General features: G+C 47.1%; 1 protein-coding gene across 2 annotated transcripts in view; it reads left to right on the forward strand.

Moving 5' to 3' along the window:
* The window catches only part of LOC149345685 (uncharacterized), a 28,164-nt gene extending 12,373 nt beyond the window's left edge, over positions 1 to 15,791 (forward strand). For both annotated transcript variants that reach the window (XM_089586188.1, XM_089586189.1), the window contains exons 2-6: positions 763 to 902; positions 3,003 to 3,264; positions 4,748 to 4,842; positions 9,546 to 9,631; positions 15,382 to 15,791. In XM_089586188.1, coding sequence (XP_089442314.1) covers positions 763 to 902; positions 3,003 to 3,264; positions 4,748 to 4,842; positions 9,546 to 9,631; positions 15,382 to 15,570 — 772 coding nt within the window. In that variant the 3' untranslated portion in view covers positions 15,571 to 15,791. The remainder of the gene's footprint in view (positions 1 to 762; positions 903 to 3,002; positions 3,265 to 4,747; positions 4,843 to 9,545; positions 9,632 to 15,381) is intronic.
* Positions 15,792 to 21,472: the final 5,681 nt, after the last annotated feature.

A 21,472-nucleotide genomic window follows, 5' to 3' on the forward strand; every position in this document is an offset into this window, starting at 1 on the left:
TGTAAAAACTTAGGCCTTGCACGCTTGAAAACTAACAAATCCCCTTTCTTCAGGCCTGAATATATAAGGTGAAAAAAATAACCAATTTCAGTAAAACAATAAATGGTGCCTGAAAGGGTTAAATAGCAGCAGTGTCATTCACCAGGCTAACACACGGGCTAGATAGCATTGAAAATCGCCTTCTGAGATTATTGAACAAATTATTAATAAAGCAAATCGACTTGCAAACAGCCACTAAATGTAATATAAAACTTCATTTCACTAACCAGTTTCATGGCGTTTAACAGTGTCAACCATCTTCATAACCAAAACCAGAGCTTTTGTAATACATCATTTAATCCCAGAGTGCTGTAGCTGAGTCCATTTGTCTTTACTATTTCTTTTCCCCTTATATTCAGGCAAGTTTGTTTATTAACATTGTCATTTTTCAGGTCTGCTATCACGCGAGTGTTTGTTGCATTTTTGTTGTATTTTTTTATATTGTAACAAGACTGTATTTGCAACATTATTCATTTCCTGCGTGAAAATTGCATGTGCTGTGAATTGTTCACTTCTAGACATTCCACATTTCATGCTGCACAAACTGCCATGTAAATGGGGTGGGGACCCTGTCAAACTTGCCTCAGAGCAGCTTTCTGTCCCCACTCCCTGCATTTTTATTTGTACTAAAAATGCAAAATAAAGATTGATTGATTGATTGATTGATTGATTGATTGATTGATTGATTGGCGGTTGCCTGACCCCCTTCCCCCTGTGTTGCAGCCCTCGTGCCAACCGGCCTCCCAAGAGCCTCGAGCAGGAGGTGCCGCGCAGCTTCCACGTCCTCTTTGATGGCATGGGCGAGGAGGAGGAATCCGAGAAGCGGCGCAGGAAACGCAGGGGGGCCAAGAACCTCATCACAGGTGAGCGACACTGTTTCAACACACTGTCGGGGGTGAGGCACCTCACTCTTGGTCAGCCTGAATGGTTTGGTTTGGATTATTGGGGTTTAACGTCCCAAAGCAACTGAGGCTATGAGGGACGCCGCAGTGGAGGGCTCCGGAAATTTGGACCCCCTGGGGTTCTTTAACGTGCACTGACATCGCACAGCACACGGGCGCCTCTAGCATTTCTCCTCCATCGAAATGCAGCTGCCGTGGCCGGGATTGAATCCGTGTCTTTCGGGCCAGGAGCCAAACACCGTAACCACTGATTTTCCATGACTACAGCGCAACGAACGGGACAAGAAGAAGGACACAGGCAGAGACACAACACAACGCTGACTCTCAACTGAAATCTTTATTATCTGCCAGCCGGAATAAGTACCTAGCAGGCGGTGAAAAATGAAAAGTAATAGACACAAGTCATGCAGGGAAACAAAAAATTCAAAAAAAAAAACAGAATAAAGCACGCGCGTGTCAACATTCACATTCGAGGTAGCGTTTTTCTTTTCCTGACAGCAGTAGAGATGGTGCGCGTATGCATTTTTCAGGGAGCCTTGCTATCCTGTGTGCTTCTATGATTTCTCTTGTCAGTGAATCACGGTTCCTACCTATCACAACGCACTCGTTGTACAATGGTGCGCAGGCATCATTGTCATCTTCGTCACCAACATCATCACTGTTGCAGTTTCTACAGTGTTTCGATGCATGGCCTACGATAGGCCCACGTGCGACATTATAATCATGCTCTTTCAATCTTTCGTTGATACATCGGCCAAACCGGCCGATGTATTGCTTCCCACATGACAACGGCAAAGAGTAGATGACTCCCTCCTGGCAGGGGTCAAATTGTTTTGCATGCCTTTTCAGGCAGCCGCGTGGTTCCCTGTTGGCCGAATTTACTTTTTTGACCAGGCTGGACAGTCGGATAGGTGCCGAAAACACAACATCGACTCCCACATGCTTCCCAATTCTCTTCAGGTTATGCGAGACCTGATGCAGATATGGCACAACGGCGACTTTTTTCTTTTTCTTATCAGTTTTGCTGTTGGCATCACACCTCAACTTTTTCTGCAGTTTTTCTGCGACGGAGACCAAAACTTGTGAAGGGTAACCGGCCTGTGTCAAACAGTCTACTTGGTTGTCGAAACCACTGAGCCACCGCGGCGGGTGGTCAGCCTGAAGCCATTGTTCCCGGCTGCAGGGATTTTTGATCACTTTATCCACAAGGATAGTATCTTTTGGTGGCTATCAACACAAAAAAAAAGTGAAAGTTTTGTTATGGTTGGCCTGAATGTAACAAAACTTTCACTTTTTTTGTGTTAATGTTAGAGCCTCCAAAAGATACTGTCCTTGTGGATAAAGTGATCAAAAATCCCTGCAGCCGGGAACGATGGCTTGTAAGACTGTTAAAGAACTGCAGACACCAAATTTTTGCTTGCTTGAATTTCCTTCTTTGAAATGATGCATTAGACATTAACACACGCGGAGCAGGCTGTGACATTTGCCTACGACCGCTAAATTATTTGTAATTCATTTCTTTGTGAAGCTGTTTCAGTTCTGGTGTCATCAACCAAATGATGACCGTAACATATAGTTGGTCTTTGGACCACATGAAGCAAGAAAAAAATGGCAGTATAACTGCTGATACATCATTTGTTATCATTCCAGTTCTTGAAGCGGCTGGTTTAACTGTTGTTATTAATTAAAATTACAGGTAATATTTGTATTGACGTATTTTTTGTGCCTCACGTGACATAAAGTCCAACTATGTGTCACAGCCAATGTTCGGTTGACGAAGCCAAACCTGAAACAGTTTGAGAGAAGAAACTCAGTTATAAGTTTATTTAGTGGTCAAAGGCAAATATGACACGGTGATCCATGTATTTAATATCTAAGGCATCATTGGAAGGAAGAAAACACGCAACTAAAATTAGGTGTCTATAGTCGTTTAAGTAATTGTATCAACTTACTTTGCATTTTGCAGCCTTTCCTGTTCTGCAGAACAGGAGCCTTAGTGCTGTTGTGTTAAGACCCCCGGAGTTGCCCTTTTGACTGTTGCGATGCGCTCGTCTGGTGCAGTCCAGCGCAGCAAGATGGAGTCGGAACAGCGGGGCATGACGCGGCCTCTCAAGCCGCTGCCCGAGCGGCTCGAACAGCAGCCGGACGAGACGGACGACCAGTTCCTCAAGCGCCTGGACCACCTGGCGGGTCGGGCCTTCACCGAGGCCGCCATTGAGAACAAGTTCAACGTGCGGGTGGACCGGGACGAGCAGGGACACACCGTAGTCGACCCCAAGGGCGGTGACGCGCTCGACGAGAACTATGGCGCCCGCAAACGCCAGTGAGTGGCGGGGTTGCCCCGGCGAGCAATTTGTCATTTTTGTGTGGGCTGTGGTGCAAACCTAAAAGCCTAATTGGATAAAACTGCACAACGGAAGACGAGACAAGAGAAGGAGAAACACCAGCACCGTTCTAACAACCAAATGGTTTATTGTTACAGGCAAGGCAGCATATAAATGAAATGGCATGAGTAAAAAACACAAGAAAAAGCATGACAAAAATCACATAACCTGACTGAAAATAGGCACGTCACTGATTAAGATACGCATGTTCCTTGGGTACTAGATTTATCGATGGGCTGCTGATACAGGTGTCACCTGGCTTTTTAATATGGCAGGCCTCCGAAATGAGCCTCGTGGTTTCATCTTTGTAACGGGCGGTGATAGTGGTCCGATTGAGATGCGCCTCGCAATCTTCACACTCTGCACAGCGCTGGTGTTTGTCCATCCAATTCTTCAAACATGTACCAACCAGCCCTTATTTTGTCTCTTCTAAAAGCCTAAACTTGCTCCTTGTTTAGCTGTTTATGTGGCCATGCTTTGATGAACCAATGCCGAGACAAGAGTGACGAGGACAAAATGGATGGAAGTTTCTGTTTCGTCATTGTGACAGATTTTATTTTATTATTTGTTTTTATGCACACTGAAATCTCATGGAGAGATTTTAGCAGGGCGGGAATGCAGCAAAAAGAAAATTAAATATGCAGATAGGACAGCTTATTTCAACGACATGCAATCGAGAAAAAGCAGCAGAAGTGCAGTAAAACATGACAAAAGTACGGACAGATATAAGGTGGAACTGCGTGAACATACTTAGTACTGTATTTACTCTATTGTAATGCACACCTTTTTCTTCAGAAAAAAAATCTAAAAAGTGACGTGAAATTTAGAATTTAGTAGGAAAAAACTTGGGGGCGTTCTTGTCCATATTCGCGACGAAGCGTTTAGGCTGCCTGTTATGGTATCTATAAAGAGTAGTGTCTAATGTTGTTCTTGCAATTTTCCCCTCAAAACTCTGGTTAGAACTGTTTCCATTGCTCTTATATGGTAAGTACGAGTCATCACCTGCTTCCAGTACATGTTCCAGTACCTTCGATTAGATTATTGTGTGGGATTATACTAACCTGACGCACTAATTTCCACTAATACACCTTAGTTCATTTTCTGGGGTGGACCTACTTTCAAAGCTTTGGGGGTCCTTTGGAACTTGGGGGGGTGCCAGTTTCCAAATGTTGGGGGCCCTCAGGTTTTCAAATTTGGCGGGGCCCTATGATTGGTCCACTGGTGGTCACATGGTGTTGATAACATCACAACCATCTCAGTCGCATGCATAGATTGTACATTTTGTCCCCATGAATTACCATCGCCTCATGCACTTACCGGTTAATGCTTCTTCGGGGGGGGGGGGAATGCCATGATGCGAGCACCTGGCTCGTATTGGCTGCAGTTCTTGGAGGTCCTTGAGTGACGCCTGGTTCCCTGCAGGAAGCGGAAGCTGCGTGAGCAGAGGCTGAAGGAGAAGAAGCGCCAGAGGGTGTCTGCCAGGCAGCAGCAGCAGAGCGACTTCGGCCACCTCCAAGGTGGGTGGAGGTGGTGGGGCCGAGACTTCTGCCCGCCACCAAAGTCTTCACCCTTTCAGGCGCTTTGTACACAATTGCGTACGCGGCAAACTTACAGCTTTTTCTGTGAAACTGATGCACACAGCAGTGATTTCATTATTCCAGTCGAGCACCCTTCTTGTTGCTGATAGTTGCTTTTTTGTACCATGCAGTGAATGCAGTAAGTAATATTTCACATAAGAGTGAGCTGGGTAGCCCTTTGTTCGCCGTTTTTGTGCAGACAGATTTTGCCGCAAGTGAAAACATTGATTGTTTTTGCTCAGTTTCAAGCGTAATGTGCATCTTCGAAACACAATGTGATGCCATGATCCCTGAGGTGTTTACCTGACACGAAAACATTTCGATGGTACTATCTCTAACAAATCTGACACTTCGTGCGGAATTCTCCACATCGTTGTAAAAACTTACCTGCTGGTCTTTCGTGCTTGAAAACTTGCCAATTCCCTTTCTTGAGGCCTGAATATACTACCGTATTTACTCGCATAATAGGCACACCCCTAGTTTGGTCGTGAAAAATTAGATTTTTTTATTTCCGTGCATAATAGGCGCACCCCAAACTTGGCACTGTGATCAGTACTGTATTTACACGATTGCAAGCCGACGCCTCGCCGCCCCCTGCCCCCCAATCTTTATTTTAACAAACTGACAACCAATCCTCACTAGTGCTGCTGCCGTCACAGCTGCTGCGGACCCACAGCACGTACAACGACATCACGTAGAACAGCCGCACACAGTTTTCAGGGATGCTCACTTTAAACGTCTGTTTGGAAAGCTTCATCTCCAGCCGTAAACGTTCCCGACTTAGGCCCACGAAAACCTCGGCGCTTGGAGTCGCATACGAAAATTTAGGCACGCCGCAGTCGCAACTGCCGCACTTCTCGGCCACGTCGAATTTCTGACCTGCCGCATGCTTGCCGTGTTCGAGAGCAAACTCCCAGCCGTGTAGCTATTAAGGTGCTTGCCCATCGTGCTAAAACAGCAACGCTCGGCGGCAGAGCCACAACCACGATGAACTAACGCGCTACCGCAGATACCGGCACTTGACAGCAACAAAAAAATAATGGATTGAATTGGATTTGGGGCTTATGCCTTTGTAACAGGCGGACATGACACAAACGTCCTAGCCAACTTTGTGACGCTACGGCGAAGTCTGTCCCGCCGTGTCGTCACCACTGGAGCTGGTGATGCTGATCGCGATATAGATAGCGAAAATAGCGAAAGCTCGCGGTGGAGGAAAACGATGATGATGATAATGAGCTTGGCCTTGGGCGGCGTCTGGAAGCTCCTGTGCGTGTGTGTGGCCTCTGCGATCAAGCGCTCGTTGCGCGCAGCCGGAGCCGATCGCTGAGGCCTCGGCGAGTGCATTTCGAAGGCTATTCCTGCATGGGTCGTGGAAAGTTTCGGTGCGGCCCTTACACGGACATTTTTTAAAAAATATTTTCTTCGGGAAAACGGGATGTGGCCCGTACATAAGTGCGTTTATGCGGTATTTTAAATTTTGCAAGTCGAAAAATTTCAGGAAATTTTACCCCGCGTAATAGGTGCACCCCGAACTTTGAGCCGGATTTTCTGGAAAAAAAGTGCGCCTATTATGCGAGTAAATACGGTACTTAGGTGAAAAAATAATTGATATCAGTCAAAACAAAAAATGGTGCCTGAAAGGGTTAAGGGGACACTGAAGACAAACTGATGTTGGCCTGTTACACCAGGGTACTAAGTTCTAACGAGAAAGAGTCTACTCTCGCTGAGAAAGCATACTGCGGTGACTTCAAGATTGTTTTTTCACACAAATCTCTGAGGTTTGGCTACAGTACCATTCAGTCCTGAATGATGATCACAGAGTCCTTCTCAGTGGTGACTTTGAATCGAGCAGGGGGGGGTGAAGAGTGTAAAAACCGGGCCAGTGGCCTTCAGAATATCATGTTTACTTTACACCACAAAGGGACGCTGGTGCAGATGATTTCATGTCACACGTAGCATGGCTAAGCTTTCTTGTTGTAAGCAGTGAGATGAGACACCATCTCTTGCTTTGGTTTGCGGGTCCCCCCCTGCTACCAAGAATGTTTTCTCACCTGTAGTGAATACTCATGAACCAAAGTAAAATCCTGGCTGGCTGCATTGTAGACATTCTGAATACTCATGGACCAGAGTAATATTCTGGCTGCATTGTAAACATTCCAGTCATTCAACTAGAATGTCATGGCCTTCTTTGTGTAGAGAAGGTCAACTGAGCGTTTGCTGAAGGTGCGTAAGAACTGCAGCACAGCAGTGTTTGGACACCATTTGATTTTGTGCAGAGCAGTAGCTGTGCATGCCACATTGTTGAGCATACCTGTGAGGGCTGTGTGGGCGTGCCAAGGGCGTCGATGTAGTGGAATTCCTTGCAAAACAACAGGTGGCACTAATCTCACAAGTGGTTTGCAGCATTGTAGAGTTCTCTGGTCCAATCAGGGCCAAGGAAGACAACAAATAGTCCCTCAAATACGGTAAAAACCCGCCTATAATACGCTGTTTTTTTTCTGGATTTTACCATGTCAAATTCCCACCTGGCATTATATATGGATCCACACAATTTTTGTCCAAAATCCGCAGTTCTGGTTTCGTTATTATCAAGCACCGTTACCACCACCCTTGGAGTGAGAGGAGGCGCTATCTATACTCCGCTTCATACATAGCAGGCAACGCTGCCAAAGCTAGCGTGCCTGTTCGCGCAGGCTGACTCCGTGCGCAAAAAGTAGCTCCCCATAAAACCAAAGCGAACACAAGCATATTTCGTTGTGACAAATCTTACGTGCCATGAATGGCACCTCCTGGACTTCGTTTTACCTCTTGGCACATTTTCGCCCTGCGACTCGTCGAGACTTCGAGAAGCAAGGAGTACACGTGGCGGTATGATATGCGGTTGGTGGGGCGAATTGTTTCTACTCAATCCGCGCCCAAAAAGTAGTTCACACTCCGTGAAAATTATGGCCGGAGAGCCCAAACACTGAGCGCCTCACCGCTTCGACCGGGATTTTCAGTGCTTCCACATTGTTTTATACCGCTCTTTGTATTTTTCCAAACAATGACCGTAGTTTTGAGAAGAATGAATGATAGGTGGCGGAGTAATATGGCTTTGCGGATGAACTACTTCAGCAACCTCCGCAGCATTGCCTGCTATGCATGAAACAGAGAATAGTGGTGGCGTAGGTCAGTAGTTTTGATTTCGACTCCAGGTCACTGTGCTCACCTGACCTTGCAACACATAGGATCATAGCACCTCCCATGGTATTGGTACCGCGGAAGCAGTCTTCGGCTGCTTTTAAAAGGAAAGTAATCGTAGCTGCTGAAAGCACGGTACCGCATCAAGCACTGCTACACGGTCTGGATGAGGTACGGAGAGACTGTAGTTACTACTGCTGGACACGGGCCCATCCAGCCCTGTTGTGTGTTGGATGGCGGATGCTTGCGCTAGTATTCCCAAGGAACTCGTCGGTTGCAGTTGCAAGAAATGCAGGATATTAAAAAGGTGCTTGACGGTACCAAAGGCGTCTTTCAGTGGAAAGATATCTCTGACAAGGGCTTTTTGGAAGACAGTACACCGTACGGCGACAATCACTAGAGCACCGACTACGGACACCTTGGGAGCGTGTACGCCTGTGCGTGTGCCAGACCCAGGCTGCGCATGCTCGCAGTGAAGGACACGAGTAGGTGCGAGCGCGGTGCCTGATTTGTATCTGCCAGATATTTGCCGCCCACGCTGCATGTGTCATATCCAGCACGCTGGCGCACCGGCGTACACAAATAAGCGAAGGACGTTCAGCTTTCATGACTTCTGGAACGTCTCTGAGCTGACTGCCTTACTCACATTATATGTGGATGAAAACTTCTTTTCTGTGTTTGCTATCCCCAAATTACAGCTCGTATTATATGCAGACCCGTATTATATGTGGGTCTTTACGGTATTTAAGCAATGTTATTCTCAACTATTTTCCATACAACTATTGCAGTAACTGAATAGGTAGTTTGGAATGGTGTTTTGAAAGCACTGCGAGAGTTTCGTTCACTGGTGCGCCAGCAGTCACATTTCGATGGAGGCGAAGTTCTAGAGGCCCCGTGTACTGTGTGACGTCAGTGCACGTTAAAGAACCCCAGGTGGTCGAAGTTATTCCGGAGCCCTGCACTACGGCTTCCCTCATAGCCTGAGTCGCTTTGGGACATTAAACCCCAATTAACCGAACCAAACCAAATTAGCTGCGCAAGTCGGCACGAACACAGCACTGCGGAGGCTTGCTGTTGAGTGGTACGTTGCCATTCATAAACAAGTGTCCGCCGAGTCTCCTGCGTGCAGCAGCTCTGTAGCTCTTTTCTTTCCAGTGATGGAGCCACCGGTTGAATGGGTAAGGGGTGCGGAAGAGCATGTCTTGTGTTTCACCCCATTGTGATTGGCTCAGATAGCCACAGCCTTTACAGCGCTGCAAGCCGCTTGTGAGATGGAGTATAAGCCAGCCATTGCAAGGCATTCTGTAACCTAGCATCTGCCCTGAAGTGCAGTTTCTGTTAGCAATCGTTGCACGGTGGTGCATTTTCCTGCCCTCAATTGATGAGGTTCAGTCGTACATTCTGTGGTGCCTGTTAGGGCAGCCGGTCAGATTCACAGTGCTGCCTCCTTTCTGTGTGTGCAGACCGAGTGGCCTTTGGGGAGGTGGTCCATCATCCGCCAGCCATCACGGCCCACGTCCGGAAAGCAGACAGTGACAAGCTCACCAAGGTGAGTGGCCGTGTACTCCTCTCAACTGGAGACACAAATTAGTGGCAGTGATGGAAGTGGTAAGGGAATATGTCTACTTAGGGCAGGTAGTGACAGCTGATCCCGATCATGAGAGGGAAATAACCAGAAGAATAAGAATGGGGTGGATCACATATGGCAGGTTCTCTCAGATCATGAGTGGCAGTTTGCCAATCTCCCTCAAGAGAAAAGTATGCAACAGCTGTATCTTACCGGTGCTCACCTGTGGGGCAGAAACGTGGAGGCTAACAAAGAGGGTTCAGCTTAAGTTAAGAACAACGCAGCAAGCTATGGAAAGGAAAATGATAGGTGTAACGTTAAGAGATCGGAAGAGGGCGGAGTGGGTGAGGGAACAAACGCGGGTTCATGACATCCCAGTCAGAATCAAGAGGAAGAAGTGGGCTTGGGCAGGGCATGTAATGCGAAGGCAAGGTAACCGCTGGTCCTTTTAAGGGTAACGGAGTGGATTCCAAGGGAAGGCAAGCGTAGCAGGGGGCAGCAGAAATTTAGGTGGGTGGATGAGATTAAGAAATTTGCGGAGATAGGGTGGCCACAACTGGTGAAGGACAGGGTTAGTTGGAGAGACGTGGGAGAGGCCTTTGCCCTGCAGTGGGCGTAGTCAGACTGATGATGATGATGATGATGCTTATTCCCCAAGGAATATGGATGGCACTAAGGGAAGGCCCTTGAAAACAAAGCAGAGCGATGAATTTAATGACACCTGCAATGAACTTGCACCGGAGTTGCCCCGAAACCAGTGCATTGTGCAGGGTGCCCCCAGTGTAGTGGAGCCCTCTTTTCAGCAGTGTAATCATCAAAGAGAGATAATAGTGCACTGGTGCGCATCAGTGACGTTTATTGAAGCTGCTATGAGGGAATCAGTTTGACACTAAGTGTGCATTGTTATTCTGCTATGACCACTATTGGAAGCGTTGCTTCTCAAGCATGCCATTGCACTGGAGAAATGGGACCGCAGGCGACGAAAGAAATTTGTGAACGGCTCACTGCCATGCACGTTGCACTGACTGATTGGTGGTAGCTAGCTGGCTTCTCGTCTGTTTTTCCAATGAGTGCAAACAGCCCACCTTTCAGCAAAGCATGCATACTATACTGATCCCATACTGGTGCCATCAGGGAGTGATGCCTCCATGGCTGAATTTGCAAGATGTGTAGCACTGCAGGAAGTAGTGCAGACAGCTTGCGGTACCTTTAGGAGAAGTGAGCAGTCTGCATTGCGACAATTGCGGCTCATTGGAAACAGTGCAGCATGTTCTCTGAGTGCCCGCGGTATGCCGACAAAAGAGCTACTACTGGGGCTAGTTGGAAATACATACTTGAAGGAATTGTTGAGCGCTAAAAAACCACGGAAAAAGGACGAACACACGGGACGAAGCGCTTAACGCTTTAAGCGCTTCGTCCCGTGTGTTCGTCCTTTTTCCGTGGTTTTTTAGCGCTCAACAATTCCTTCAAGTATGCCGACAAGAGTGCATACTGTGTATGGAGTTGCTCACTCGAGTGCCTCAAACAGTGGACTGTGAATGAGGCCCCTCAGCCTGCCTTATGCAGCAGAGACATGCAGTGAATCTTTTATCTGCTTACGTAGATGGCATCATTCTACAGTCAGGCCCACTTATAACAATACTGGTTATAACAATATATTGGATATAACAATGGTCAGTCGTGGCACCATCAGCTTTGCCATGTGTTCTATGGTAAAATAAACTGCTTATAGCAATGCTGTCAAGGCACAATACTGGTTATAACAATTAAATCTGGTAATTGAGTGTCAATCATTATAGAAGAAAAAAAACCAAGGAGATGCTACAACCACACCAGCAAAACCATGCTTACAACACAGAAGCGCGCGCGTGCGGGGCCAACCAATGGACTGAGCCTAGGTGGAGCAGTCTATTATTAACATTTCTGAGGGGTGCACCGCTCGCAGAAAAAATGTGCAGACGCGTTTTTCTTTGTTTTTACACTATGAGCTACAGCTGGCACCGGCAGCGCGTGTGTTGTCCCATCTTCCGCTGTTCTTCGCTAACTTCCCGCTTCACAAATTTCCCATGTCCCAGGGGCAGGCGTCATCGCATCAGGCGAGCTGCTGCACTGCTGCATTTGGCTACACGTGCCATGCATGCTCCCAATCAGTCAGTGCGCGTACGTGCAGCCAGCGCGGTTTTTCTCTTGTCAGCTGTCACCGCACCCTTGGTTCTGCATGCTTCTTGAATTTCCCGCAAGAATCACTTCCAGAAAGCCGGCCTGATTCCTGTGACGTGGAGGTGCGCGAAGCTCCCAGTGGCGCAGTGATGGCGGTGCTTTGGTCATCAGTGAACACTGTTCCGGTTCCCTGAAGTTCGAATTAACGAGCTTTTACAGGCATTAGAATAATCAAACCCCTCCGGGTATTTACTGTCAAGAAATGCTCTGAAGTCTGTCATCTTTTCTTTTTTTTGGCACAACCCTGTTATAAAAATGATTGGTTATAACAATGGTATTTCCATGGCACTTGAATACTGTTATAAGTGGGCTTGACTGTACTCGACAAACTCCAATGCCTCCCGGCATCTCACCATCATGCATTCTTCATGCAGTGAGCTTAGTCAGCCCCTGTGTGGGACTCTGCACTTCAGCATTTAATATCTTCTACCATTGCTGGTTGGTGCATTTCAGCCCAAATTTAGTGCCATTTTTTAATTTTCTCTCTCCTTTTGGTCATTTTACTTTACCATTTTCTGCACCTCTCTCTCCTTCTGTCTTTCTCATTCCCATGATGAGTAGCATGCCAGGGAGTTTTACACGCCGGTTTTACAAACTGGAAAGGGTTTCCTTCTCTCTATCACAAAGGATGCACCCAGATAGCAAATGCACCACTTTATTTTGCTTGGTGTCTCTCATAGCCTGAGTTGCTTTGGGACAGTAAACGCCACAAACCAAACCATATTTTGTTTGTCACAGTATAACTCTTTGTCAGTATATTACCTACATAATGAATACACCCTCCAGAGTTGCATGGGTCTTGGGTGGAAAAGAGGTGTGTTCAGTGTGCGAGGAAATATGGTAGGTGTGGTGCGGTCACACTGCCGTGAAATCTTTGTAGTACTATTATAGTAGTGTACTGCTTAGAATTGCAGGCACAGACATGGTTAAGCGTGCACAGGCTGGTTTGGTTAAACATTTACGTGTCTTCGCTTACCTCTGTATATGTCTCTTTTTTGCCATTCTCAGTGGCATGACTCTAAGGTAATGATATGTTCAGCTAACCCAGTCTGAAACATTCCTCAGCCGTCAAGTCATCAGGCTGCCAATTCCTTGTAACTTCACTTTAGTTTATTCTCCTAAAAAATCCTTCAGGGGTTATTATTACATAAAGGGTTCATTGCAGATTGAGAAATGGTGTCAGAACAAGTCACTGCCCTGATATATACAGTCGGCAACCGATTTTTCGGACTCGGCGGGACCCAAAAACTGGTCCGAATAATCGAACAGTCCGAAAAATTCGTGAACTTAAAAAAATAAACTTTTCTGTGAAAAACCGGCTTTCAAAATTGTGAAAATCACTGCTCCCCATGTTCTGCCTGCAAGTGATAATATTAGGCTTTATCTGAGTCATAGCCGTGCTTTCCTTATGCCCGCACCCTATCACATCATGATACCAGATAGTGCGCCGCGGTCATGCCGTGAATGAATGCACTTGCTGCGCGAAGCGAGAACAGTCAGTTTGCATGGGGCAGTGACGTTCGCGAAGACCGAGAGGTAACCCATGGGAAGACACGAGCGGAAGCGAACACCTCCGAATGCAGTCCCCCCACCCCTCGTCTACTGCGTTTGCTGCCCCGCACCGTGGGGGGGCGTCGTCCAAGCCACGGCGGACGCTGCAGCTGTCCCGCTTCAATGCGATCGCGCACTCTTTGTAGGCCATCCCAATGGCAATGGAAAGCATCTCATTATCTCGAATGGCAACGATGGAGAAGAAATGACCAAGCCTATCCAAGCCAGTCCGATTGCGCCTGCCGAGCCGATTCCGCTTAAAACCAAGATGGTGCCTTTCACTGTGGCGGCAAACGGGTTGGTAGTGACAGCGATGCCCGCTTGCATCTATATTAGGCCAAAATAACCAACTTTATTTATGGGGTACTGTATATGGGTTTACAATATCAAGAAATGGTGGTGGGCATGCGATAGTGGCATTGTTATGGGGAAAGGAATTTTACTGCAAAACTGCTTTTAGTGTGGGCAATCTGAAATGGATGCCCAATGTCGTGAGTTATGTGGTTTTAATGAATAATGTGAGGCTCTTGGTCTAGCGAGCCACGGGAAACTCTTGTGTAGCAGACAGAGGCTGACGATGCAGTGACAAACAGGGCTGCTTCCCATCGGGATCTTTTAACGTGAGTGCGTTTAGGGCCCCGTGTCGCAGAAAAGCCAGTGTCGTCGGCGGTGGCGTTGGCCGTGAGCGAAAAATCCCAGAAGCATTTATAAATAAAACCGAGTAGGAAATTTGTCAAGTTGGGGAATCGAACCAGAGTCTCCCGAGTGCGAGATGAGCACGCTAACAACTCCGCCACGCCAGCTCGATGGTTTGGAATGAACAAATGCACATCTAGCGAATACGGTGTTGTCTTAGAAGGGTGCTTTAGAGACATATACTGTGGTGTGTATTAGTAATTATGAACATGGAAATTGCAGAATTCGCAGTTAAGCGAGTAGCAAAATACGTTTCCACTACTTTTCCTCTTCACTTGGCGTGCACATAGCACCATCAGGCGGCGCCCACTAAAGCCTCCTCCTCGTAATGTATGCCACTGCCCCAACAAATAGCTTGCAACAGCAGCGCCTTCCGCTCGTCTCGTTCAGGCGCAGTGGGGCCATGCGGGGATGCAGGAATCACACGGTGAGCAGTGAACAACACAGCGTACATCCAAGGTGCATTCACCATAAAGCCTGCGGCTTGCTGCTTGTTCGTTCAGCATGGAAGCTATGCTGGCGTTCGTGGCATCGGGTTTGTTGAGAACGATGTGCTGACGAACTACGACTGCAACTTGAGTTTAGGTGTGAGGGGTTTTAATTGGGGAGATAAATGCGTTCTCCCCGTTTTACTGTGGCTGACCCAGTTCAAAACCGCCGGACCCCACCCCGTGGTCATGTATGCTACCAAGTGCACGCCGACCGCGGCGGGCCTTGCTCTGAGGGAACAAAGGAACGGCACACTGGCTATCACAAACTAGGCATTTATTGCTACAACAACGACGCCAGCTAGCAACAAAATACGCTGAGGAACCGAGGACGCCTGACTCACCAGCACGGTTACGAGCGAACTCGTTCCCTGTGGTTAGCTTCCCTGCAATGCACCCTCCTTAGGCGTCGCAGCGACACAAGCACCATCCGTGGCGCTTGTGTAGCTGTGACGCCAGCGCGCTCTCCTGTTAGATGAAGTAACACAACTAAGGAGGGTGCATTGCGGGGAAGCTAACCACAGGGAACGAGTTGAGGGTGCATTGCGGGAAAGCAAACCACAGGGGATGAGTGAAAGAAAAGGAATGAGAAGAGAAAAAAAGGAGGAGAAGGCGCTATTGCGTCTACTCCTAAGGTGAAGCTTAAGCGTCCTCCTAATTTTTTTATGGTAGCCACTTTGCAAGGAGGTGGCATTTATACTCAGCTGCGAGTGCTTATGCATATTTGCGTGCGTGTGTACATAGTTAAACTGATGCTGATGGTGATGATGTGCACAGCCTGGCCGCAAGGAGCTCCTGCTGACCAAGATGCTGAAGGAGGCGGGTGATGGGCGGCCCGATTTGACCGTCAAGCGCCGGGAACTGCCCACGGGGGACCGGCAGAGACTGGAGGCCGAGCGCCAGCGGGCTGTCTTCCTCTACCGCAAGATGAAGGCGGAGGCGGCTCTGCGGAAGGCTGCGACGTGACAACATGCACCTGGCCAATGCCTGTGACGTGCCTACTCAAACATCTGCAATCAGCATACAACTGGGCATTCTCTTCACGTGTTTAAAAGCAAGATATATGCTGGACATGGTTGTGCCTGTGCTGGGGTGGCAGATAAAATATTGTGCAAGAAGACTGCGTATCTTTTCTTTTTCTAAAAAGGGGGGACGTGGCTTTCAGAAAATAAATTTTTATTTCTTGATGTATTGACACGAAATTTTTTGAGCATATAATAGATGGCATCACCATCTATTATATGCTCCATGGCGAAATTGAATCCATGCTACAGCTGGCTACGGATGCTGTTGCTATGCATGCCAGCAGTGTTGGTCTGTTGGGTCGCTAAACTGGAACTCCTAGTCATGGACCTAAAAGAAAGGCACCTTCTAACATTTGTGTCATGCTAGGCGGCACCCTCATCTGCAGGGCCAATAAAATCAAATTCTAGATCTCAATATTTGTGATCCCATTTGTTTTGTTGCTATCCTGGGGCCATGGTTCAGGTCAAGACATTCTTTGTTTTCATAATTTTTTAATGTTAAATTTTTGTAAGAAATATTGTTCTGACTTTAGATATGTTAATGGACACTGCATTGCTGAAATTCAAAACCAAAATTTGCACTTTGATAAAAAAAAAAGAATTGGCGGGGTTTTGACATGGTTAAACCGAGTAGACGTTCAAAAGCATGTGTTTAGCCCAGTTGACTCATGGTTTTGATTCATGCTTAGCTATTTGGTTTTGCTCCTGGTTTTATGTTGGTGTGCCTCAGTTTTGCTATGAGTGTTGGTACATAGCTAATCGCACTTTTCAGCAACGGTGGCGCCCCCATGCATTTTTTTTCCGAAGCGGTCGACCGGTGATCAGTGTTTGCAGTGCAAGCAGCTATCCTTCGCGCAATGAATGTGCCGATGTGAAAGTGGAAGGAAATTATTTGTGTAGTGTCTTCAGTGCATAAATCGTGCAATGTGAGGTGAATTGAGCCTGCACAGTTCCCCCAAGTACAAAAAATTGAAAGCACTTTGGAGCTTGGTTCTGCGGGTCTGGCATAAACTGATTGATTCGAATGCGGTGGTTGTATACACTGAGCATTTCTAGAAAGATCATTTCTTCTAGCGTTATCTCAATGAGCTAGCTGCCATGGCGCGACTGGTTATGGTGTTCCTCGGTCCGGAGTTTTATTACATCTGTTATGACATCAGTTTTATGACATCAAGGCCGGCACCATGTCGTCATTACAGATTACCGTGCACTCCCACAACATGGCTTGAAGAATGAAAAAAAAAAAGCACAAGCTGGATAGGGAGGTTGCAGTCTGTGTTTTAAATGTGTGGTTTGAATGTGAAGAGTTAAAGATGTTTTGACTGTGGTGCTCATGAAACATTTCAATGCAGTGGACCCCTGTGCACAGTAATGTTTTATGAAACGTTTGGTATTTTACGCTCGTTATCGTGTTCACGAGTTTTGTAGCTAGCTAGTGCGTGGTTAAAGCAGTACATAAGTGCCAGACGTGGCTAATGCCGTAATTTACGATATACAGTCTGCATCCATTAGCAAAGCTCAATTTTTTATGAAAAAATTTTTGTTCACTAGATTGTCCACGCTGGATACATATGCCCACAGGCGCAACGTGTGCGACTGGTGCATAAAACTGGGTGGATGCCAGTGAGTAATTACTCCCTTATTAAAAATGTATCTGCATGCACAGCGGAAGTAATAACCTTGTATTAATAGAATGAGTGTAGGGAATTTCATGCCGTATCCGGCAACATTGAAAGATACTGTACTGCGCTTTTAGACATGTACAGCCTGTGGACTGCATACCTAAAATTACGGTACATGGAAGCTAATTAGCCATTCATGTTAAAAAGTTGCAGCGCAAAGTAATGCAACAGAGGACCGAAAAGAGGCGCATGGAAGTGCTTACTTTGATCCCTGCCTTCCTTTGTGCTGTATGGTTTCAAGCAGTTACCGTATTTACTCGCATAGTGGGCGCACTTTTTTTCCAGAAAATCCGGCTCAAAGTTCGGGGTGCGCCTATTATGCGGGTAAAATTCCGGAAATTTTTCGACTCCCAAAATTGAACATACCGCATAAATGCACCCGTGTACGGGCCCCATCCTGTTTTCCCGGAGGAAATAATTTTAACAAATATCCGTGTAAGGGCCGCAACCAAACTTTCCACGATCCACGCCGGAATAGCCTTTGAAATGCATGCGCCGTGGCCTTCGCGATCAGCTCTGGCTGCGAGCAACGCGCGCTTGGTTGCGGAGGCCACACACACACACAGGAGCTTCCAGGTGCCGCCCACGGATGGCGCCCAAGGTCAAGCTTATCCTCAAGCTTATCCTTAAGGTCAAGCCCAATCCTCCAATCGCAAAAAGCGATTGGAGGATTGGTGGCTGAAAAGCAGAGATGTGGCATAAGGTTAGAATAGGAAGCCGTAGGCAGGGGTGATGGAGAGTCTTAATGAGAATTGCCAACACAGTAAACAAAAAAAATAATAAATAGGGAAAAGCTGAGCATGGTGGCATTTGCCACCACCCCGTTCCAAAGGGGGCGCTCCTATCCATCCATCCATCAACATCATCAACTTTTTCGTCCACCGCGAGCAGCCCGAGCCGACTCACATACAAGCGTTTGCGGGACGGCAGGCTGGAAACGCTGATTGGTCAAAAAATATGACGTCATACGCGTGACGTCATAGGTCACGTGGTATTTAATGACGTCATGTCCGGTTGGGGACAGGCATGTTTTCCCTAGATTTTCCCCCGCCACCGCTCGTCAGCGGACGGGGCTGCTCGCGAGGAGCCGAGAGGCGAGGAGGCAGCGTGCACTGCAGCGTTGCCTCCTCGGCGTGTCCCCGTCATGTCTTTCGACCCGCCGCGGTGGCTCAGTGGCTATGGCGCTCGGCCGCTGATCCGAAAGACGCGGGTTCGATCCCGGTCGGGGTGGTCGAATTTCGATGGAGGCTAAATTCTAGAGGCCCGTGTACTGTGCGATGTCAGTGCACGTTAAAGAACCCCAGGTGGTCGAAATTTCCGAACCCCTTTCACTACGGCGTCCCTCATAGCCTGACTCGTTTTGCGACGTTAAAACCCCAATAAACCATAAACCCATGTTCTTCAGTGCGCGCGCGAGATTAAAAAGCGCACCTGTCGCGCTGCGCTGTCACACTGCATGCCTGCTTCCGTGCATTTCTTGCGGACTCCTTTCAGTCATACTTAGCTATACTTTGACCAAAAGGCTTCTTAAACAGTTATTTCAAGTTTTATTGCTATGTATAAAGAATATGTTTGTAGCAGGTGCGTGAGCCCGAACAAAAGAAAACTGTTTTTATTCCCCTTCAGTATTCCTGCTTATCGAGACTTGAGTATTTATATGTTGCAGTACATCTTTTTTCAGGCATCACAACTGATGTTTCGATGTGTTTGGTAATTGACTTCATTGTAGCTTCATACTTGCACCATTTAAACTCTGCACATAGCTCTTTTTTCACAAAAGGAAATGTGATTAGGTTTCTGAATAGAGCTGTGCACGGGCCGCAATTTCGAACCCGCGCCCGGCCCGGGACTTAACCTACCGACAGGAAGCCCGGCCCGACACTGAAGGACCCTGAGCACGCTCGTGCTCGGCCCGACCTGCAAAGCGGCGACGACACAAAAAGAGAATTTCAGGAAAATGAGTTTATTTCAATGACATTCAAATTTTGACCTCGCATTCCAGATCACAGTTTGGGATTATACACAAGACACAACGCATAAAGGTATAGATTTATCACTCTAAATATGCAAGTTGTTCATTGATGATGGCTTGATCGAAACAAGAGCGGCGCTCTTTCATTACGAATCCTGCGGCGCTGAAATTTTTCTCGCTGCTTGAATTGGTGGCCGCAACGGCTAATACTTCCATAGCAAGAGAAACGCTTGAAGTATGAAGGGGAATGACAGACGTGGTGTCGTAAGCCATGGATGGCGTGCCACAACAGGAAGACTTTTTGACTTGTTAGAGGATAAGCGAGCAAATAAGCGACAGGGCGGCGCTATACTGCGAATGCCGATGTGGCCGCGACGTCCCTGCTTGTACTATTCACGGGAAGGCACGGTGCTGTGTTCACTTTGCTGACAAGCGATTACGGCGAAACGCAGCACTGCGCCAGAATAGTACAAGCTGAGCCGTAGTGGAGGCGCCAGTGACATTCTTCTAATGCTTTTCATGTGGTGCCCCCCCCCCCCCCCCTCCTTCGCTCTCGCCCGCGACTATTGTCCGTCTCCCCGGCCGGAACCTGCCGGGTAGGCGGACAAGAGAGAAGGCTGCCGGCTCTGCGGTGCGCTGCGAGTGGCGAGTGGAAGAATTTAACCTTTTCCCGATGTGCTGCTGCAGCGCTACTCCGTGACCCCGCGACCTCGCGTGCGCCGTACGCAGCCCTGCCTCCGCTTCCCAGAACCATCCTTTCTTCTTACAAGGCGCCCAAAACTGGTTGCTTTGCCCCAACGTTGGTACTTGCTAGAACGAAAAATGCGTTTCTAGCCCCAGCTAGCTTTTTTTTTTTTTAGCGTTTGTACTATCTTCCCGTCCTTGTACATGCCCTCCTGGATGGTCTAGACACAAATCACTTCCTGCTGTGCATGCAAGACGCCCAGCGCACCACAGCCATATTCGCACTTCCACATATATGATACATGCTTTGCCCAACTTAGAGCCTTGGGCGTTTGGTTGTGAGTAACACCGTATGGCGCGTAATGCATTCCCATCAGGCAGAATTAAAATATGAGAAAATTCATCGCAAGATATATTTCCTTGTATTCTCCAAGTAAATTACTTCTATACTAACTCCTCCCTTCTGAAGTGACCAAAAGATAAAACAACTCAGCGTGTAAAAAAGGTGAATGCAAAAATACACTACTTTTGTGCAAAATTCACAGGAAGTGCACTTAAATTGCCACAAGTGCATGGCCAATTAAGGAAAAAAAAAACAAGGGCAAAGGACGGAGACGCACAACAGGAACACAGGACGACGCTGTGTTCTGTGTTCCTGTATTCTGTGTTCCGAGTTCTGTGTCCCCGTCTTTTGCGCTGGTTTTCTTTCTACAATCGTGAACCAATTAACTCGCCCAGCTCTCCACTCTACTGGACCAATAAGGCATCAAGCTTCACAGTGCATTAGTGTTATATCTTACGCTACATATTTTCGAATTGTTTTTGCTCGGCATACACGTCTTTCATTTGCTTAGGAAGAAAGCAGCGCAGTCAAGAAAGTTACTCCCTCCTGCCAGCGAAAATTAAAAAAATGCGGTTTTTTCAGCGCCAGTATAAAATCTTTGCATGCTGACGGCATGTTGAAATTTTCGTTAATGCACCGTAATAATTATCTCATGAAGCCCCAGCTCTTGTGGCCCAGGACGAAGAGTAGGATGATTTATGGCAATATTTGAGGTGCATTTATGAGCCAAGTTCTTAATGCTCTAACGTTCTCCTAAGCAAATAAAACTGAAAATTGTGATAATTTTGATAATGCTTTATGGAGCTAACACTACCAGGACGTGGTAAATAAACAAAAAATAAATTCTTTGATAAAGGCCTGTACGCTGCACTTGTGCTGCTCATTTATTTCATGCTGTCCATTTTCTCAGTGCAGTGTCTTCTTTGATATGCATATTTCTGGCTCATTACATACTTTGCTTCGGTTCACAATTCTTCTTTTAGCTATATTTCATCCACTTTCCTGCCATAATCTCTATTCAAACGTAATTTGTGTAATTTTGCTTTGTCCGGGCTCCTGCAATGTTCTTTTTATTTTTATTTTATTTAGAACATACTGCAGGCCTACAGTAGGCCCAAGCAGAAGGGGCGAATACATAATATATGCAAAAAAGAACAGGTTT

The sequence above is a fragment of the Amblyomma mixtum genome, chromosome 4 (genome assembly GCF_055824585.1).
Source record: "Amblyomma mixtum isolate Tamu chromosome 4, ASM5582458v1, whole genome shotgun sequence".
Lineage (NCBI taxonomy): Eukaryota > Metazoa > Arthropoda > Arachnida > Ixodida > Ixodidae > Amblyomma > Amblyomma mixtum.